Here is a 19921-nt window from a genome sequence, read left to right as displayed (position 1 = left end):
GTGCTCCCAGTGCCACTCCCAGCGCCACTCCCAGTGCCATTCCCAGTGCCATTCCCAGTGCCATTCCCAGTGCTCCCAGTGCCACTCCCAGCGCCACTCCCAGTGCCATTCCCAGGGCCATTCCCAGTGCTCCCAGTGCCACTCCCAGTGCCATTCCCAGTGCCACTTCCAGTGCTCCCAGTGCCACTCCCAGTGCCATTCCCAGTGCCATTCCCAGTGCTCCCAGTGCCACTCCCAGCGCCACTCCCAGTGCAATTCCCAGTGCCATTCCCAGTGCTCCCAGTGCCACTCCCAGTGCCACTCCCAGCGCCACTCCCAGTGCCACTCCCAGTGCCATTCCCAGTGCCATTCCCAGTGCCATTCCCAGTGCTCCCAATGTCACTCCCAGCGCCACTCCCAATGTCACTCCCAGTGCCACTCCCAGTGCCATTCCCAGTGTCACTCCCAGTGCTCCCAGTGCCATTCCCAGTGCCACTCCCAGTGCAAACTGCAGAGTACAGAGAGCCCCTGAGTTTGTCCCGACCACCATCCCCACCAGCTCCTACACCCGCCCATCCCCGCTGCCCAAATTCCCCCCACACCACATCCCGCACTGGGAGAGCTCCCAACAGCTCCTCCAGCCCCGGGAAATTATGTTTGGCACAGATGTGGCACATCTGGCCCCGAGGTTTTGCCCCCAGTGGCATTTCCCAGTGGTTTTGGGTGAGTGCTGCTCTTGGCTCTGATGCTGCTGTTCCCACGGCAACAGAGCAGGCTCTGCCTCCCTCCTGCCCCAGCCAGGTATTTATTAGCTTGAACCAACTGCATTTGTAATAGAAGCCTGTGCTGGATGTTTGAAATGTATGTGCTTTAAATACCACGTTTTTAATTAAAAATGACATGGGAGCATAAAATATATAATTATATTTGTATGACTAACACACTGCCTTAAGTGTATATATCTGTAGAAAGCTGTAAAATATAATTACAAATTATCTTTGGGAAAAGTCCACAAAAAAAATTACATTTCTTGTACATTTAAGAAGTGTTGCTGCTGAAGGCTGCAGGGTTTGGGAGGCAGGCAGAGCTCCTGGGATCCTCTGGCTCTTGGACAGAAATCCAGGATACCCAAGGCTGTGCATCTGCAAAGAGGAGACAAATTCCACTTCTCCCAGGCTCACCTGCAGCTCTGGCTTCTTGCCAAAGTGGATTTTGGAGTGATGCTCAGCCCAGCAAAGGAGCAAACTGCATCACCTCTTGCTGCTGAATGAATCCCAGGATGGTTTGGGTTGGAAGGGACCCTAAAACTCATCCAGTTTCCACCCTGACACCATCCCAGGCTGCTCCAAGCCCCATCCAGCCTGGCCTTGGACACTTCCAGGGATCCAGGGGCAGCCACTCTGTGCCAGGGCTCCACCCTCCCAGCCAAGAATTCCTTTTTAATATCTAAACTAAACCCACCCTCCTTTAGTTCAAAGCCATTCCCCCTTGTCCTAACTCAGCTAGCATCTCTTGCTCTGTGCAGGGACAGCCCAGCTCTCCTGGGATATCCAGGAGATGGAGATGGAGGAGCATCCCAGCCCCCTGTGCCCCTGGGGGTGCTCAGCCAGGAGCTGAGGCTCCCTGGAAATGACAATCAGGGTTTGCAGTCCCAGGGAGAACATCCTTGCGTGAGGCATGAGATGAGATCCCTGACCTGGCATTTGAATAAGTGCACAACTGTTCTGATGGAAAATCTTAATGGCAGGAAGAACAATGAGGGCCCTGGGGGACAAAACCTCTGGCAAAATGAGATTGAGAAGTCTGGGGTTGCCTAATTAGAGACACGATTAGGAGGGCAAATAACAGAAGTAGTAAAAGTGAAGAACAAACAGAGGACTGAGAGCAGAATCTCGAGGATCAGGGCAGTAATTTTCTCCAATGAGCTATATATAATTTTCTGTCTAATTTATTATCTTGCAAGCAAAGATAAAATTATCTGGAGTGACATTGCTTGAACTGAGGACTGGAGGAGGACTGGGATGTGTTTGAGACTGAGCCCATTGATTGAATGCTCTTTACAGGCTAATCAAGAACTATGAGTAAATAAAAGCTTTGTGAAGAAATAAAATAAAACTGAAATCAAAGCACACAAAGCTGCTCTTGCCAGGGAGCTGAGCCCAGGGAGGGGCAGAAACACAAACCTGTGTCTGTCCCCACTGAGTCACCTTTGGAGTGGCAATTGCTGTGAGATCTGGGAATGTCCCCAGTGTCCCTGCACTGCCCTCTCTGCTGCTCCCAGCACCCCAGGAAGCTGCACAGAGCTGGATTTGTGACCCAGAGTCCCAAAATCCCCATCTGTCAGTCCTGCAGCTCCTGGTGGGGTTTGCCAAAAACTTCCAGTACAGTGATTCCCAGCCACTTGCTGTGACACACCCTCCTTCAACATCAATAGTGAAATCACATTTATTTCTTATCTGCTATTTTTTTCCCTTAGGATAATTAAAGACCATGTTTGTTTATTTCTCCAACCTTTATAAGCCCCCAATTGTTTTCTTCCTCTCTGGCTTTTTTTTTTTTTTTTTTTAGTATGTGTGATTTGACAACCTGTGAGCAGCATTCTGTAATTAGTAATTAAAGGCCACATTTGGAGACTAAATATAAATTGTTATGACAAGATTCTTTGCTTTGCCAAACAAATGTGTTGCTGATGTATGAAAAAAACCCCACCACACAATAATGTGATCAGTGGGAAGCCAGTATTGGAGAATATCATCCTGGCTGGATTTTGGGAAGGAATTCCTCCCTGTGGGGGTGGGCAGGGCCTGGCACAGGATGCTCAGAGCAGCTGTGGCTGCCCCTGGATCCCTGGAAATGTCCCAGGCCAGGCTGGATGGGGCTGGGAGCAGCTGGGACAGTGGGAGATGTCCCTGCCCATAGCAGGGGGTGACAAAAGTCAGGTTTTAATGTCCATTCCAACCCAAACCAATCTGGGAATCCATATCTGGAACCCACTTGGATGTTTTCCACTTTTTTTTTCAGATACAACTCATTTTGTTCTTGGGGTGGGAGGCAGCAATGCTGGGACAGTTCCCAGCCCTCTGATCCCTTGCAAGGAACTGCACCCGTGGGATTTCCCTGAGTCACCACATCAAACCAACATGGCCACCCCCCTGCAGTGTCCCCCACCCCCCTGCAGTGTCCCCCACCCTCCTGCAGTGTTCCCACCCCCCTGCAGTGGCCCCCACCCTCCTTTCAGTGTCCCCCATCCCCCTGCAGTGTCCCCACCCTCCCTGCAGTGTCCCCACCCTCCTGTAGTGTCCCCACCCTCCTGTAGTGTCCCCCACCCTCCTTTCAGTGTACCCAACCCTCCTGCAGTGTCCCCCACCCTCCCTCCAGTGTCCCCCACCCTCCCTCCAGTGTCCCCTATCCTCCCTCCAGTGTCCCCTATCCTCCCTCCAGTGTCCCCCACCCTCTTTTCAGTGTCCCCCATCCCCCTGCAGTGTCTCCCACCCCCCTGCAGTGTCCCCCACCCTCCTGCAGTGTCCCCACCCTCCTGCAGTGTCCCCATCCCCCTGCAGTGTCCCCCACCCTCCTGCAGTGTCCCCATCCCCCTGCAGTGTCCCCATCCCCCTGCAGTGTCCCCCACCCTCCTGCAGTGTCCCCATCCCCCTGCAGTGTCCCCCACCCCCCTGCAGTGTCCCCCATCCCCCTCCAGTGTCCCCCACCCTCCTCCAGTGTCCCCCACCCTCCTGTAGTGTCCCCCACCCTCTCTGCAGCCGTCCAGTCTCTGGTGAAATTGGAGACTGAGACTAAAACAGAAGAGAAAGTAGAGGAAAAAAAAAAAGAGAGGGAGGTCTGGGAATGCTCCATGTGTTTATTTTGCTTGCAGTACTCAATAAAACAGAGCATTCATTTGTGGCTGCTTGCAGCAGCATCCTCCCCTTTGCAGAGACTTTCAGAGGAGCCACAGCATGGTCAAACCTCCTGTGGGACGTGGCCCTGGGGTAACCCTCCTTATTTTGCTTGGAAATAATTGAAATATCTCCAGGAGTTGCTATTACAGGGTCGAGAGCAGCGAGTGAGGAGCAAGAAAACAACCCAACAAATCTTGGCCTGGCACTTGTGCTGTGCTCAGCTCCTTCCCAGGGCTCCACTCCCCCCTGGATGAAAGAAAAGTGTTTGTTCTGGTGTGTGGATCTGTCCCCACGAGTGTGACCAATCCCCCTGTGACAAACACACAAAGGGCTGATTATCCCCTGGCTGAGGGATGTGCCAAAATCTCAGTATTTCAAACACAAATGGAGGGGGGGGGGGGCTGAGCCCAGGCGTGGGTGCTGCTCACCACCCTGAGATCCAGGTTTCCAGCAATGCCAGTGACAGCCAGTATTGAGTGGAAATTGATTATCTGTGTGAAGCAGGGATTAAAAATAGCAGCTTTGTGTCAAACCCCACGTATGTTTTGACTAAATCCTCGATAACAAGGGGAATGCATAAAAGATGGAGATTATGCAGAGAATGGCAAAACCCCAAAAGCCTGGATTAGAGAAGAAAAGGATTTGAGTGGGTTGCTGCAATTAATGATTGTCAAGTGCCATCAGCTGGGACTGCTGTGGCTTCTCCAGGGGACGTTTTGCCCTTTGGTTTGCCAGCCTGCCAGAGGCACTGCCAGCTCCCTGCCCTGCTCCCCTGAGCCTCCCCCAGCTCAGGAAAAGGTCCAGGGGCTCGTTTGACCCACCAGGCAATCAGTTTGAATGGTCAGGAACTCTTTCCCTTAATTAAACACAATTCAGGGTGATGGGCTCAGAAATGTTGCCTTCCCCTTGTTACCCAGCAGAAAACCTCAGAACACTCTGTGCTCAGAAATTAATGCAGTTTTGCCATTTCTTTGTTGCAGTGGGCTTGGAATACAGTTTTTGCTGCTGCCCCAGGGATGGTGTGGCTGTCCCAGCCCAGCCAGGAGCTGCAGAGCTGAGGTTTGCTCCTAATGACACTGCCTGTCCTTGCCCACCCCAGACAGTGCCAGGCTCTGTCATTATCAGGTTTTATGGCACCCACTGTGATCACTGCACCCATCCAAAACCACACAACACACAACTCCTGCTCCCACAGGAGGAAATATTTCACCAGGCAGGGCAGCACTTACAAATAAAATAATTTTATTGAGTTTCTGCTCCTATAGCATGTGGCACATAAAGAGAATTAAGACACAAGGTGTGATGAGGAATGATGTATTCACCCTTCACTGAACAAAGGATTCATCTCACCCAGGAGCAATGCACACACCCCTCTCTGCCAGCCCTGATGTGCAGCCAGGGGTGACATGGTGACATTTGGGAAAATGGGAGCTGAATTGACCTGAGGATTGTGGCTGATGAGCACAGTCCTGCTGAGCTGAGGGGAGGAGAGCAGGCTGCCTCGCTCACAAATTCTACCTCCAAACCAAAATATTTGCTCTTGCCTAATTTGATTAGAGTGGAATAAACAGCGCTAATGGACTTCTTAACTTAGAGAAAAATCCAGGATGAGAAAGTATCCAAAATCCACAGCTGGCTGATAAAGATCAGCTGATTTAGCTGTAAAGCCAGTACTTGGGATATTCTAACTTCATTCTTGGCATCTGCAGCCAAGGAACCAGCAAAGCTTAGGGGTTTTTTAATTTTTTTTTTCCCAGAACTTGACCTTCCTTCAGGGCTTGAGCTGAGAAACTTTGTTCTTTAAGGGAGTGCTGACAGTCTTAAGAAAAAAGGTTGGGATCTTTTTTTAGCACTGGTCATGTTTCTGTACTTCCCTTTCCCCCTTGGGCCACCCTTTATTACTTGGATGAGATCCAGTGGTCATGCAGGGCTCTCACCCATTTCTGTAACTTCTTCCCCCTTTTTTCCTGACTCCCACCTGTGGCAAAGCTGTTCTCTCCACTCCAGATAAGGCAGGGATGTCCTGGGGGATGAGCAGCAGCTACAAAGGGGGCTGAAGAAACTGTTCATGCAAATAGCTCTGGGGAGACTTCAGATACAGGGGAAAAAACCCAGGGTTCCCCTCCTGAGGAATCAACAGCATTTTTTTAAATATATGACAAAAGGAATCGTGGGGTACACACTGCACAAACTTCTAAGAGCTCTACATGAACAGGAAACCCAGGGACACTCTGCAGGGCTGGGCTGACCTCAGGATGGAGCTGCTGGTGGCTGGGAAGAGTCTCTCCCACCTTCTGCCACTGCCCCTGTCCCGGCCACCTCTGCCCTCTGCAGACACCTCCTCGCCCCTTTCCAGCCTCCACACACACTAAAAACTATTTTACACATTATTTTACAGACCAAACTCCCAGCACATGTCTCAGTCCACCTTCTCCCTCTGGAAACAGATCCACAGCAAAAAGCCACAAAAATTACATCACCTTGGGAGACATATTAGACAAAAACATATTTGACCACGAAACGGTTTCTACCTTTACTTACGCAGGAACAACTAGACTGGAAAGTCCTGCTGCTGCCAGCCCCCTCAGCAGCCACTGAGACTGAAGGCCAAGTGCACAAATTACTTGGTTTAGTCCCATTTTGGTGTCCCTGCTCTGGGTCACGGCGTGGGGGGTGGTTTGGGGGAGGGACAGGAGCCCTGGCTGTCGAAGCTCGCTGCCCGGCCGTGCCACTGCGGGACAGAGGAGAGATCAGCTCAGCAGAGAAACACCTGAGATCATGCCCAACCCTGCCCTGTGCTGCTCATCTCCTCTTCCTCTGTATTCCCATCCCATCCCATCCCATCCCATCCCATCCCATCCCATCCCATCCCATCCCATCCCATCCCATCCCATCCCATCCCATCCCATCCCATCCCATCCCATCCCATCCCATCCCATCCCATCCCATCCCATTATCCCATCCCATCCCATCCCAATCTCCTTCCCTGCTCTGTTCTCATCTGATCCAATTTGTGCAATGCCTGTGTTTAACCACTCAGGAGGAATTGCTGAACAATTTACTTTATTGCTTTGTAAATCAATTCTCAATTGTGAGGATTCCTCACGAAAAAGAAAAACAAAAAAAAAAACAAAAAAAAGGAAAATAAGCAGTGTCTGTGTGTGCTGTGAGGACAAAGTGCTCTCAGCTCTTCCCTGCTTTATTGCCATTGTCTTTTCAGTTTAAAAATACAGTCTAAGCTCAGAAGTACTTGAGTCTTTCCAGTCTGGTGATTTTACTTCACAGAAGCTCTGTCCACAGCACTGGAGACATTTCTCAAAGGGAAAATCAGATCAGAGACTCAGTGGATGGAACAAACATTTTTTTTGGCCATACTTAGGCTATCATAAATTATTTGTCATCTTCCTTGGGGGCTATTATCATAATTCAAACCCATTATTCCTGAAGGTTTTGAGCACTTGCCCATCTCACCATCTTGTTTTATTAAATTCCAGTGACAAATGATAGCCATCTCCCAGGGACAACGGGAGGCAGAATTTCCACTGCCTGGATCAATTCCCTCTCCTCCCACATCAACAGAAACTCTTTGCTGACTGATATTAATGTTTAAGCATGTATGAATTTAATTTCTCTGCGTGAAAACTCACTTGGGGAAGCAGACCTCAGCCTTGCCTTGGCAAATGAAAGCAAGAGAACAGCAGCCTGCTGCTCACAGGGAGGCTGAGCAGGGCAAGCAGGGCCTTGCAGATGCTCCATGGGTTTAGAGTGGTCAAAAATTTGACCAATTTGACCAATTTCCTTCCCCAAAGAGACCAGTGAGTGTAGAGTAACTCACTGCACGGCTGTGCATTGAACAGCCTGTATTTCATCAGGGCTGAGCAGAAATTAATGAATGGAGAAGATGAGAACAGCTGCCTTAAGGTAAGGAAACACTCTCTTCTATGTTTCTCATGTCAGAAAAATTGGCTAAAATCCCTGAGGAATTGATAATACAGGTACATCCTCCCCATGAGAATTGAACAGATTGCAGAAATTACAACAGAAATGGGCTTTTGGCAGAGCCTTGCCCATGCTCTTTGCCTTGTGATGTCTGCATGACAATGACAGTGTTGCTACTCCAAAAATGGGATGAAAACTCTTCCAAGGATAGGTCCCAACAACCAGAGAGGAAGCTGGAGATACTTTCCCTTCATTTAATTTGGAAAGGTGGACCATGCATAGTGTAGCCAAGAGTCAGAAACCAGAACCAGTTCAATCAAAATCAAACAGACCCAGAAGTCTGGAAGGACTTATCCTTAAAGACAAATGATTATTCTTCATTATGGATATGGCTTGGCTCTCAGCAGGGTTATCAGTTTTTATCTGGAGCAGTGTTTTAAACAAATAAATGCTCCCTGCTGGATGTCAGAGGCACTCCCAACATCAAGGACGAGTTTTGCACTGTGCTGGTGATGCTATACCAGGGTTTGTCTTCCACAGATAACAGGGAAAATCCCCTTTTCAGAAGTTCCCTTCAAAGCCTGGAAGAAGGAATTGTAATTTTCTATTTCCCTTTGTGCACACACCCCTGAGCCTGGCTGATGGGAGGAGGAATGCAGAAGGAGCAAGGCTGGGGGGCTGAACATTGGGAACAACTTGTGCTGAGGGGAAGAATTTATTCTCAGAATAGCCCCACAAAGAGGGATTCTCCCTTTCTGCTCAGAATCTCGCCTCCTGAACATCTGTGTGAGGAGGATAGTGCTTAAAAGCCTGTAATTAATGATTCATTTGCACATGTTCTCCATGTTCCCTCTTTAATGATGATGGTCATTAGAGAAGTGCAGTCATTAGGGTTTGTTATTCACTGTTGATAAATATGGAGCAACCAAAGACATGATGTGCATCCAAAGCGTTTCCCTTTTCACTGGAGCCTTTTCTAGCACTGAAAGCAAAGAGGGAGTGGCACCAGCTCATGGAGGAAGGCCCAAGCTGCTGCTGGCACAGAAATGAGGGGCTGGGCCAGGTTAGCCCAGCACTGTGGCTGCTGAGACAGGCTGGAGCTGCTCAGGTCCTCATGGTGGACAAAGAATCATGGCACAGGAGGAGGCTGCTGGTCCAACACCATGGACACAAACATCCATCATCCATCCATCCATTCATCATCCATCATCCATCCATCCATCCATCATCCATCCATCCATCATCCATCATCCATCCATCCCTCCATCATCCATCCATCCATCCATCCATCCATCCATCCATCCATCCATCATCCATCCATCCTCCATCCATCCATCCTTAAATCCATCCATCCATCCATCCATCCTTAAATCCGTCCATCCATCATCCATCCATCCATCCATCCATCCATCCATCCATCCATCCATCCATCCTTAAATCCATCCATCCTTAAATCCATCCATCCTTAAATCCATCCATCTATCCATCCATCCATCCATCCATCCATCCATCCATCCATCCATCCATCCATCCATCCATCATCCATCATCCATCCATCCATCCATCATCCATCCATCATCCATCCATCCATCCATCCATCCATCCATCCATCCATCCATCCATCCATCCATCCATCCTTAAATCCATCCATCCTTAAATCCATCCATCCATCCATCCATCCATCCATCCATCCATCCATCCATCCATCCATCCATCCATCCATCCATCATCCATCCATCATCATCCATCCATCCATCCATCCATCCATCCATCCATCCATCCATCACCCATCATCCATCCATCCATCCATCCATCCATCCATCCATCATCCATCATCCATCCATCCATCCATCATCCATCCATCCATCCATCCATCCATCCATCCCTGCTGTGGCAGGGTGAGGGTGTCAGGGCTGGACCATCCTCCTGATGCAGCTCTGGTGACATTTTCCTGGTAAACTCAGCAGAAATTGTGACTTTGAACAGAAGTCAAAATATGGTGGGAACTCCTTCTGCTGGCCAAAGCTTCTCCAAGGCAGGGTGTTGGCTAGCAAAGAAATTCCACATCCCCATAATTTTCTCCCCCTGAGTGATGGGGAGAAGGGTGGGATCCCATCCCTCCATTCCAACACCACAGGGACAATTCCATCCTGGCTCCTGTTTGAGGTGAAACAACCAGGGAGGGCTTGGATGGAGCTGCTGATGATGGTCAGAGCACACAGAGACCACGAGGAGCAACTGGGAAGCAAATTCTCCATCTGCTGCTGCTCAGCACAGACACACTCAGAGACTGAGATAAAGACAAAGAGAAAGATGAAGAAGACAAAGAAGAAGATGATGATGGCTCAAGATGTTCAGAGTTCACCCCCAAAAAGGGTGAGCAAGGCATGAAGGGCCAGCAGTTCTCCTCCAGCATCCTCAGGACAGACAGACAGAGATCCTAGAAGGACAGAGCAGCTGGGATCCCAGAGCTGGGAATACAGGACCAAAACCCCAAATTTCTTTTCAAAGATATCCAAACACAACATGGAAAAGATGATGCAATATTTTGTAACCAACAAATGCCATTTCCCATTAATTTTTCTCCAGGAGCTTGTGCCTTTTCTGCTCATTTTTTTCTTTTAGGCTGCACTGGGGATTTGCAGACAGCAGTGCTAAAACCTAAAAGGGCAAATAAACACAGGGACCATTTGCTTGCTGGCTCTGGGCACCAGTTTGTGGCAAAAATACCAGAACAGATGATCAGAGAGGTTTTTTCTTTCCTTTTAAACAGAACTCCTGACCTGTGCACTGGGGGTGAAATGATTCACTTAGTTTTTTCCAGAGTCTTGGGGGCTCAGCCATGGCTCTCAAAGTACATTTTGGAAGGTGAGTCATCTTCCATGTCTTCCTTGGTTTCTCTGTTTCATTGCAACAATAATGCTTTTTTTTTTTTACTTTTTTCTTTGTGACTTTCAAAAACTTTACAGCAGTTTTCCTTCAAAACCCCACTATTCTGAAAAATAGTGCAGTAAAGCCATAAAAATTGCACCCTGGAGAAGGAACTCCTGCCCCTGGGTGAGCCATGGCAGCTGGTGTCACACTGTGAGCTGCTGCAGATGCCAAGACACCCAACGAGAGATCAACTCCATTTCTGCTGAAACCTGGTGGCTGCTGGTCCCCAGCTCCCTGTGGCAGTGGGAGGTGACACCTGGAGCCAGCAGGGGAAGGGGAATGAAATCCTGGTGCTGCTCAGCACCCAAAGGCAGAGTCAGCACTGCACACAAAGTGCTCAAGGGTTTAATTCTGCTCTGACTCACCCCAGTGCACAGCAGGTCCCTGTGCTGACTCACAGCAGCACAAGGTGGGCTCACAGATCACCTCAAATGAGGAAGGGTGGATTTTCAGGTGTCCATTATCTGATTTATCCACCTCCACCGTGTCTTAGGCTAAAGTATCACTGCCAGGTTTTCCTTTGTGTGTAATTGACCTGGGCTGGGACAGAGGGCACTGAGCACAAACTGACTTCATCATGCAATGGTTTGGGTTGGGAAGGAACTTTAAAAATCATCCAGTTCCAATTCCCAGCCTTGGCCAGGGACACCTTCCACTATCCCAGGCTGCTCCAAGCCCCTTCCAGCCTGGCCTGGGACACTCCCAGGGATCCAGGGGCAGCCACAACTTTACTGGGCACCTGTGCCAGGGCCTCCCCACCCCTTCTTGTTGGAGGAAAGAGCAGATTTAAGAGAAAGACAAGGTTTATACACTAATTCACACTGCTGTGGAGTCTCAGCAAGCCCAGTGTTTGCCTTTCAGTGCAGCTCAGCACTGAACTTCAAGGGGAAAATGAGATGCTTTTTAAGTACTTATTCTGTGGCTTTGAGGGAAAATACCTCCTCAGCCCCAGATACAGTGGGAGGTTTTATTGCCTTTATTGTCATATCACTGACCTCAAATGCTGCTGCTTTTTTCTCATACTTGAAGTGTCAAAGGCGTGTGTGCCCTTTTCCACATCTCTCTCCTCCAGAAATTATGACCTAAATCAGGCAAAGCCAAAGAGCTCTATAGAAGCGTGAGAAATTGGAGTGCAAGGGGGAAGAAAATGCCAGAGATGGTCGAAATGGTACCCGGGCATTTCAGCCCTATTTTATCATCTGGGGCTGCATCAAGTCAATCTCTTTCTCTGGAAATGCTTAGAGCAATTACATTTGTTCTATTTATTCTCCCTCAAAGGCTCGGAGATGAGTCAACAGAAAAATCTTTTAGGATGAAAAATTGAAACTTGAAATAGGCAATATCCCTGGACAATTTGTTCTGCAATCAGAGCAGCATTCTCTTTCCTTACTGCTCTCAATCTCTAATTTAAAAAGGAAAAGAAAGAAAAAAAAAAAAAAAAGAAGAGAAAAAGAAAAAGAAAAAACCCAAAATGTAACAGTCACATCTGTAAATACAGTTCTCAGTGTTGCTCGAGGAGCTATTTTGAGGCAATACAGAAGTGCTTGTTTTCTAGAGTTCATTTCTGCTGAGAAAATTCCCTCAACTCTGCCCAGAAAATCCCAGGCGGGAGCAGGAGCTCTTGGAAAGCCTGGAGCCAGCGCACAGAGCAGAGGCCCTGCAAGGGAAGGGTATCCCCACTCACCTCCTTGAAGGATCTCTTCACCTCCAGCAGCGGGTGCCAGTGGGCGATGGGCTTGCGGGGGTAGGCCAGCATCTCGTTCCAGTGGTCCCGGCCCAGCCCCTCGGCGCTCACCCCCACGCGGCACACGCCGATGATCTCGTTGTGGCCCACCCTGGGAAACACAGAGAGGCAGCACCATCAGCATCTGTCCATCTGTCTCTCCATCTCTCTGTCCATCCATCCATCCATCATCCGCCATCCATCCCTCCATCCATTCAACCATCCATCCATCCATCCCTCTATCCATCCATCCATCCGTCTGTCCATCTGTCTGTCCATCTGTCCATCCATCCATCTATCCATCTATCCATCATCCATCTGTCCATCCATCCACTTATCATCCAACCATTCATCTGTCCATCCATCCATCCATCCATCCATCCATCCATCCATCCACTCATCATCCATCTGTCTGTCCATCCATCATCATCCATCATCCATCCATCATCCATCCATCTGTCTGTCCATCCATCCATCCATCCATCCACTCACCATCCATCCATTTATCTGTCCGTTCATCTGTGCATCCATCACCCATCCATCCATCCATCCATTCACCATCCATCCATTTATCTGTCCATCCATCACCCATCCATCTACCCATCTGTCCATCATCCATCCATCCATCCATCCATCCATCCATCCATCCATCCATCCTTCCATCTGTCTGTCATCCATCCATCTGTCCTTCCTGTCCTTCCCTCCATCCACCCATCCATCCATCCATCCATCCATCCATTCACCATCCATCCATTTATCTGTCCGTTCTTCTGTGCATCCATCACCCATCCATCCATCCATCCATCCATTCATCCATCCATCCATCCACCCATCCATCATCCCTCCATCCCTCCATCCCTCAGCCTGCCCACCCCAGGCCATTCAAAGCCTGGCTCTGTTGCTGCTGAGCTGTCACATGCTGAGCTGGTTTAAAGCTGCAGACTAAACCCACCCAGCCTGGAAGCACCTGGGTGAGTGATAATAGGATGGATTTGAACAAATACAGAGAATCCCAGCCCATCCATTGAACCCTGAGTGAAATGTATCATTGTCCAAGAAAATGAGTGATTGTAACCATGTGTGTGCCTGAGAATTCCAAACCCTCTGTTTAAGGAGGGTTCACAAGAATAAAGTGCTTTTTGCCACATGGATCACAGAGACTCCTGTCATCTGTCTGTGTCCTGTTACAGTGAGCCTGGCTGTGGTGTCTGCCCCAGCACTGCCATCACCACAGGTAATCCCAGCAGTTTTTAAATTATTTCTGTAGGTCAGCACAGAACACAGAGACACAGAGGTGTCAGTAGGGCTCCACAGGAAGAATAACCCCAGTTCAGTAATACATAATTCATACACCCATTGCTGCTCAGACTGACATTATTTGCTGTCTATAATGCTTTGCAGGACGAGTAAATAACCAAGGGGAACATGGCACTTGCTCAAGGAAAGGCCATAAAGCAAGGACCAGCTTTGCCAAACTCGTTATTTTTCCATAACCATAAATATCAATGTCAGTGTAGCAATAAATCACCAGAGACAGGTGCTCTGCCATCGAGGCTGTGGAAAACACTGTGGAAAACACTGTGGAAAATGGATTTAAGCAGGAAAATCACCCCCCAATGGGATGCTCTCCCCTCCAGCTCTCCAGAGCCTCCCACCTACCGATCATAATCCATGACAGAGATAAGGAGGCTGACTTGATCCATGTTCTCAGGGGGAATGTCAAAGATTATTGCTTCATTGTAGGTGGGATTAAGTGTGTTTTTCTTTATGGTGGTTTTCTTCTTCTTCAGTCTTCGCCCATCACAGAGCAAAGACACTTTGACATATGGATCTAGGGAGGAAGAGACAGGAGAAGACCTTTTGTTGATGGAGATGTGTTTTGTTACCTTTGCAATATAGAAACAGCTGTATCAGAGGATGGCCTGTGACTTCCCATGAGCCAGAGGCAATCTTCAAATGGACTTTTATAAAAAAGCTTGTTTGCAGACCAGTAAAATCCTCAATTTCTCATACTGGTGTGGGTGGTGAGGTTCAGGCACCAGAGAACCAGCACTGCATTATTATTATTGCAGAAAGGCTGAGCTGGCTTCACCTGAAGTCTCAATTCTCAGATATTTCATATGGCATTAAGCTCCAGCTGAGCAGAAACATTTTCTGCAAAGGTCTCTGTTGTTACTGCTTTTTTTTTTACAGTGAAATTCAAATACTCTGAAGCTGGTGTCTGGAAAAGAAACTGGGTTTTATGATGAAAACCAGAATTTATGCATGCTGAATTTGCAAGTCAGCTCTTTGAAACTGCAAATGCAAACAGTCTTTAGGTGTCTGTGATCCTCAGGTTTGACTACTGGCCACTGTGCTGGGGAATGCACATTCCAGTGGGATTTTTCCAGGTGGCCCATGATCCTTTCCTGATCTTGGGGTGAAAGAGTTCAGAAATATTCTGCCTATAAAGGGTTCCCAGAGATCTAAGTGTGCAACCCAAGAGATGGATCAGAGCTCTGGCCCTGCAAACCCTCCAGTGGGATGGGAAACAAGAAACAGATAATTCTAAAAATGCTGTTTGCACTTAAAACACAGCCAAAGCTTTTTCAGGTATTTTGTGATGGCTCACCCACCATCTGCTGAGGATACAGTGAGGGAAGAGGAGGAAATGTGGATGGCAGGTGCCCTGCTCAGCCAGCAACACCCACCTGAGTAACCTGTGATGTCCATAGCTTTGAGATTCCTGCATTTAATGACTGTTAAGGTCAGGCGACCTGCAGTTGGCAAATAACAAAGGGAAAACATGATCTCGCCCAGGTCCACGCTCTCCTTCAATAAAACAGAAAACACATTTTATTGGAAACGTGCAGAGCCAGCCAGGTGCCTCCTCCTCCACCCCAGCATTTCCTCTGCTCTGCATTTGGAGCAAAGAGCACTTTATGGTGGGGATTCCAGTGCACCCCAACATGATTTGGCTAAAAATGGACACAGAGAATGGGAAAAATTAGTTAAATCTGCACATATTCCTCTGCCTCAGTGGAATCTGTGCCTGCTATTGCAACCTCCCAGCTATGCAGAGCTCCTGCACAGCTCCTGCACTCAGAGGAAATGGGACATCTCACACCAAATCAATGCAGTGAGGAAAATCAAATTAGCATCAAGTCTTGTCTGAATGCACAGTACATGTCTCCTGGATCCTCCAGGAATGTGCCAAACACAGAAAGATGAGCTCCTGACACACAGAGGTGCTGCATTCTTGGCTGTTCACTGCAAAAAAACTCCTCAGAAACTTTTTGTGACAGCCAGTGCCATCAGTTCACACCATCACAAACTGGTTTGGGTGGGAAGAGATTTTGGATATATTCTGGTTTCAACTCCCTGCTGTGGGCAGGGATGAATTCAGTAATAAAGGTTTATGACTGACAGTGCTCAACTGCATAAAATGAAAATATCTTTGAGAAACACAGTGGTTTTCTCTGAAGCTGGGTGTGAGTTTTTGGGCAGGGTCAAAGCTTTAAGCCAGAGGACAACCAAGAAGGGCCCACTGAGCTTTTATTTAAGTTGTGCCTACATTTGGAGCACCAAGCCCTCTGAGATGCCCTCAAGGAGCTGGCACAGCGTGGGGCTGGGTGTGTGAGAGTATAAATGGGAATTAACCAGCAGATGGCACTCAGAAATGTTTGGTACTTTTGGATTACACAGAGGCCAACTCAATTTACTCTTTTAGTGCCCCATCAAATAACTTTTATCCGTGGCTCTTAGCACTTCTGAAGCTTCATCAACTACACCTCCTAAAAGCTCTTTCCATCATTGCCTTGCCCATGGGAATTCAGAGAAATATAAACAAACCAAATGTCTTATTTAAACTAGAAAGCATCGTTATCCAAAATCAGCAGAACAGATTTCCAAACACCTTCTAAAAAAGGATTAAAAAAAAAAAATCTTATTTTCTACATACAGATCCCACATCTGTAGAGCAAACAACCCGTTTATTTTCAGAAACTGTGTTTGATTCCTTTCAATGTGACATAATGATCTGCTGAAAAGAAATTGTAGCTGTTAGGAGTGGAGTGATGGAACTAAAAAGACAAGTAAATGCACTTAAAGCTTTGCTAAGTGTTAGGGGAATAGATCTTGTTGATGGATGAGGTTTTTGCCAAATTATTTCCTGCTCATTCTCAGGTAAGGTAAAGATTAAATCTTTATTCCACTTAGATGTGCAGAATACTAATGAATATTGTATAAAATTTTGATTGGGTCTGTTCTTTCATGCATTCTTTGTTCTTAGGTGGTGTGGGAGGGACAAGGGCATGAGAGCTTGGACAACATGTCAGAAAAGAGTAGCCCTGTGTGAGATGGTGAGAGCAGCCCCTGGACACTATCTCATCTTCTATTCCTCTCCTTGCACTGAGAGAACCCATTCAGGGTATAAAAGAACATAAATTGTTCTTTAACCTCACTGTATCAGGTCAAGAGATTTTTTTTTTTTTTTTTTTTTTTTGCAACCATAAATACAAGAGAGCAAAGCATGTCCTGTGGGTCCATTATTTTCTTGCAGATTATAGACATTGGGACATTTCCAAAATTCATATCAGTACCTTTTAGGAAATAATGGAAGCTCTGAATCAATAGCCTTGAAACCAAAGATGTTTCCCTGATTCACAAGCTGTACAGTCATTAATTAAGTAGCTGAGTGCTGGCTATTTGACCAGATCAGTGCTTAAGTGTGTTCCTACCCTCTTAGCCACACCATTGATCTCATGCATTATTAGGCACCCAGAGCTTTCTTGGGGTTTTATGCAAACTGTATTTACCCTTCTCAATTTTGATTAAACAGAAATGCCCTTGGGTGTGCTACAGCTGGCTGAGATGTTCCAGGGGCAGCACATTCCTCAAGGATGGCACAGGGAGGGTGAGGATGGTGCTGGATGTGTCTGTGCCAGGCTCCTGCTCAGCACACCTTGGCTCTGGTCTGGCTCTGCTCCTCTCACATCTTCTCTGGAGCCTTTTCCCTCAACAGCTCTTCTGCTGCTGCATCTCCACCTGCTTTTGTGGGGAGATATGTGCTTTTTCCCCTATTAAATGAGGTTATTTAGCCAGGAAAACATGTCCTGTTGTTGCAGAGCCAACAGGCAGGAGGCACCAGCACATCAGGTGCACTTTGCAGCCCCTCTCTGGGTGAGGAATGTGCCTGGTGCCTCTCTGCCAGCATTCCTGCCTTCCTTCCACCCATCCACCCTGGCTGTGTGCAGGCTGGGAGCCAAGAGCTGTGAGCACCTGTGCTCTCCCCACGGCTGGTCCTGGCAGGTGAGATGCTCTAAAGGCAGCACAGCAGCAGCTCCCAGCTCTGCCCCAGCTGCCTGGCAGGCACCACCTCCATCCCTGTGTGCTCAGGCTGGCAGGGAAAAGCTCTCTGAGCCCTCCAGGACAGCCTCAGCCCCTGAGCCACCTCCCAGGGCTGTGAGCTGTGTGCCCCACGTGTCCCCTGAGCCCTGAGACAGTGTCCCCCTTGGGGACAGCAGCACAGGACACGGGGCTGGGCACACCTGCTGGACTTCACAGGGCTGCCAGCAAGCTCTGAGCACTCTGCAGCAGGAGAATGAGCACTGGTGGGATGGTACAGCTGATGGGGAGCACGGTGCTGAGAGAAAAAGCACTGGAGTTACAAAGCAAATGTCTCCTGGCACTGCTGGCCACAATAAATATTTATGTTTGACAGCTCCCTCCTCAGCACTGAAAGCAGGGGAGCAAAGGTATGAGATGAGCTATGAGGGAAGCTGCAGGACAGATTTTTGCAATTTGTGGCGTGGTGCCAGTCAGCAGGAAAGATGTGACAGGGCTCACGCTTCCCCACAGGGTTGGGGATGTCTCATCTTTCAGTCTCAGAAATAACAATGTGAGATGACAATGACAGTGGCTGATTTGGTGTCCAGCTGCAGAGCAGTTCAATTGTTCATTGGCCCTGAGGAGCAGCCAGATCCTCCAGGGAGGGCAGAAGAGGAGCAGACAGCTATTATGGAGAGGTTAATGTCACTGCTCTGCACTCAGTGATCACTGTGAGCACTTGGCTTCTCCTGCCAGCTCTGGGTGACATGGACAGGCCTGGGAATTCTCCTCTCTGAGCCTTGGCTTCTCTTCCAGAGGGAATTCAACAGAACTGCTAAGAGACCCAAATCCAGCTCTGGAGGAGCTGCCAGCAGCACATCCAGCATCTCTCAGCACCAAGGGGCTGGAACTGGCCCCCAATGCTCTTCCTTACTGTGATCAACTGATGCCTTGAGCTTTTAACTTTTAGCTGTTTTTCAGGCCCTGTACTGCATGAGTATAACTAGTATAATCAGTATAACTCTGAACTCCATATAGAGTGTTAATAAGGCCTCTTCACAGTTTTGTCAGACCAAATAATCCTTCCAGGCCTGAGAACTGAGGACACTCACAGCTCCAGGCCCCAAAAAGTCAAAACAAAAGTGAATCAGGGGGCAGAAACAAACTGGGGAAATATGACTACATTACCTGAAGACAATTAACCATTACCTGAAGATAATTAATCTGGACAATTAACCTCTGATATGCAAATAGACCGAACTTATTTCCATCTGAGATAACTCATGGCCTCCATCCATCTTGGGTGTATTCTCTGGGAGGCTTTGACTGTCCAAAGAGCATCTATTGAAGGCCTTTAATAAATCCCCACTTTATTCTCTTAACTCATCCCAAGGCATCACAGGTGCACGTGGCAGAGAGCTGTCCCTGGGGCTCACAGGAGGCCAGGCACCCATCATCTGGAAGGACTGACATGAAGAACAAGTGCAGGATTTATTCAGAACCCCCACCCTGCCAGCAGACACTCACCGTGGTGGCGTACTGGATGTCCCTCCAGACGGAAGTTTCCCGCGACAGATCCGAGTCCTCCAGCAGGTTCTCCAGAATCACCTCTCCAATCATATCGTGCCTGGAGAACCTGTCAAAGTCAAAGACGCTCAGGTGGAGCTTCCTGCTGGCCAGCTCCTCGTGGGGCACGGGGAAGTGGAAGGACTCATCAAAGGTGGGGTTCAGCGTCTTCCTGTGCACCCGCGTCTGGAACTTGCGCTTGCGGTCGGGCAGGAGGTAGATCTTCACGTAGGGGTCCGAGCTGCCACACAGGTCTTTGGCAGGCAGGTCAAAAGCCCTGAGAATCCTCACGGTCAGCGTCTCGCTCTCGTAGTCGTACTTGAGCGTGAAGTTGATTTTCCCGCAGGTTTTCTCCGCCTCTTTCTTGGGGTCCTCGGCCTCCACGGTTTTCTGCTTGTAGAGCTCGGGCTTGATGCGGCCGATGCTGGTGGGCTGCTCGGCCACGGCCGGCGCCTCCAGCCCCAAATCCATGCTGGACACGTGCATCTGACGGGGCAGGTGCCTCTTGAAGGAGATGTGCCTGCAGCAGGGAGACACCAACACCCCTGTGGGTTTCTGAGCTCTGTGCATCTCCAAG

At 48.6% G+C, this 19921-nt stretch overlaps 1 protein-coding gene across 4 annotated transcripts in view; it reads right to left on the bottom strand.

Annotated features, from left to right (window-relative positions):
* Positions 1 to 5100: 5100 nt before the first annotated feature.
* SYT6 (synaptotagmin 6) overlaps positions 5101 to 19921 on the bottom strand; it is a 37502-nt gene continuing 22681 nt past the window's right edge. For all 4 annotated transcript variants that reach the window (XM_079326978.1, XM_079326977.1, XM_079326976.1 and 1 more), the window contains 5 exons: positions 19306 to 19864; positions 15162 to 15282; positions 14131 to 14302; positions 12433 to 12583; positions 5101 to 6606 (listed from right to left, as the gene is read on the bottom strand). In XM_079326978.1, the coding sequence (XP_079183104.1) occupies positions 6535 to 6606; positions 12433 to 12583; positions 14131 to 14302; positions 15162 to 15282; positions 19306 to 19864 (1075 nt within the window). In that variant the 3' untranslated portion in view covers positions 5101 to 6534. The remainder of the gene's footprint in view (positions 6607 to 12432; positions 12584 to 14130; positions 14303 to 15161; positions 15283 to 19305; positions 19865 to 19921) is intronic.

Source organism: Erithacus rubecula (assembly GCF_903797595.1).
Source record: "Erithacus rubecula genome assembly, chromosome: 26".
Taxonomy (NCBI): Eukaryota; Metazoa; Chordata; class Aves; order Passeriformes; family Muscicapidae; genus Erithacus; species Erithacus rubecula.
The sequence above is the reverse complement of the archived record's forward strand: the minus strand, read 5'-3'. Positions and strand labels throughout refer to the sequence as shown.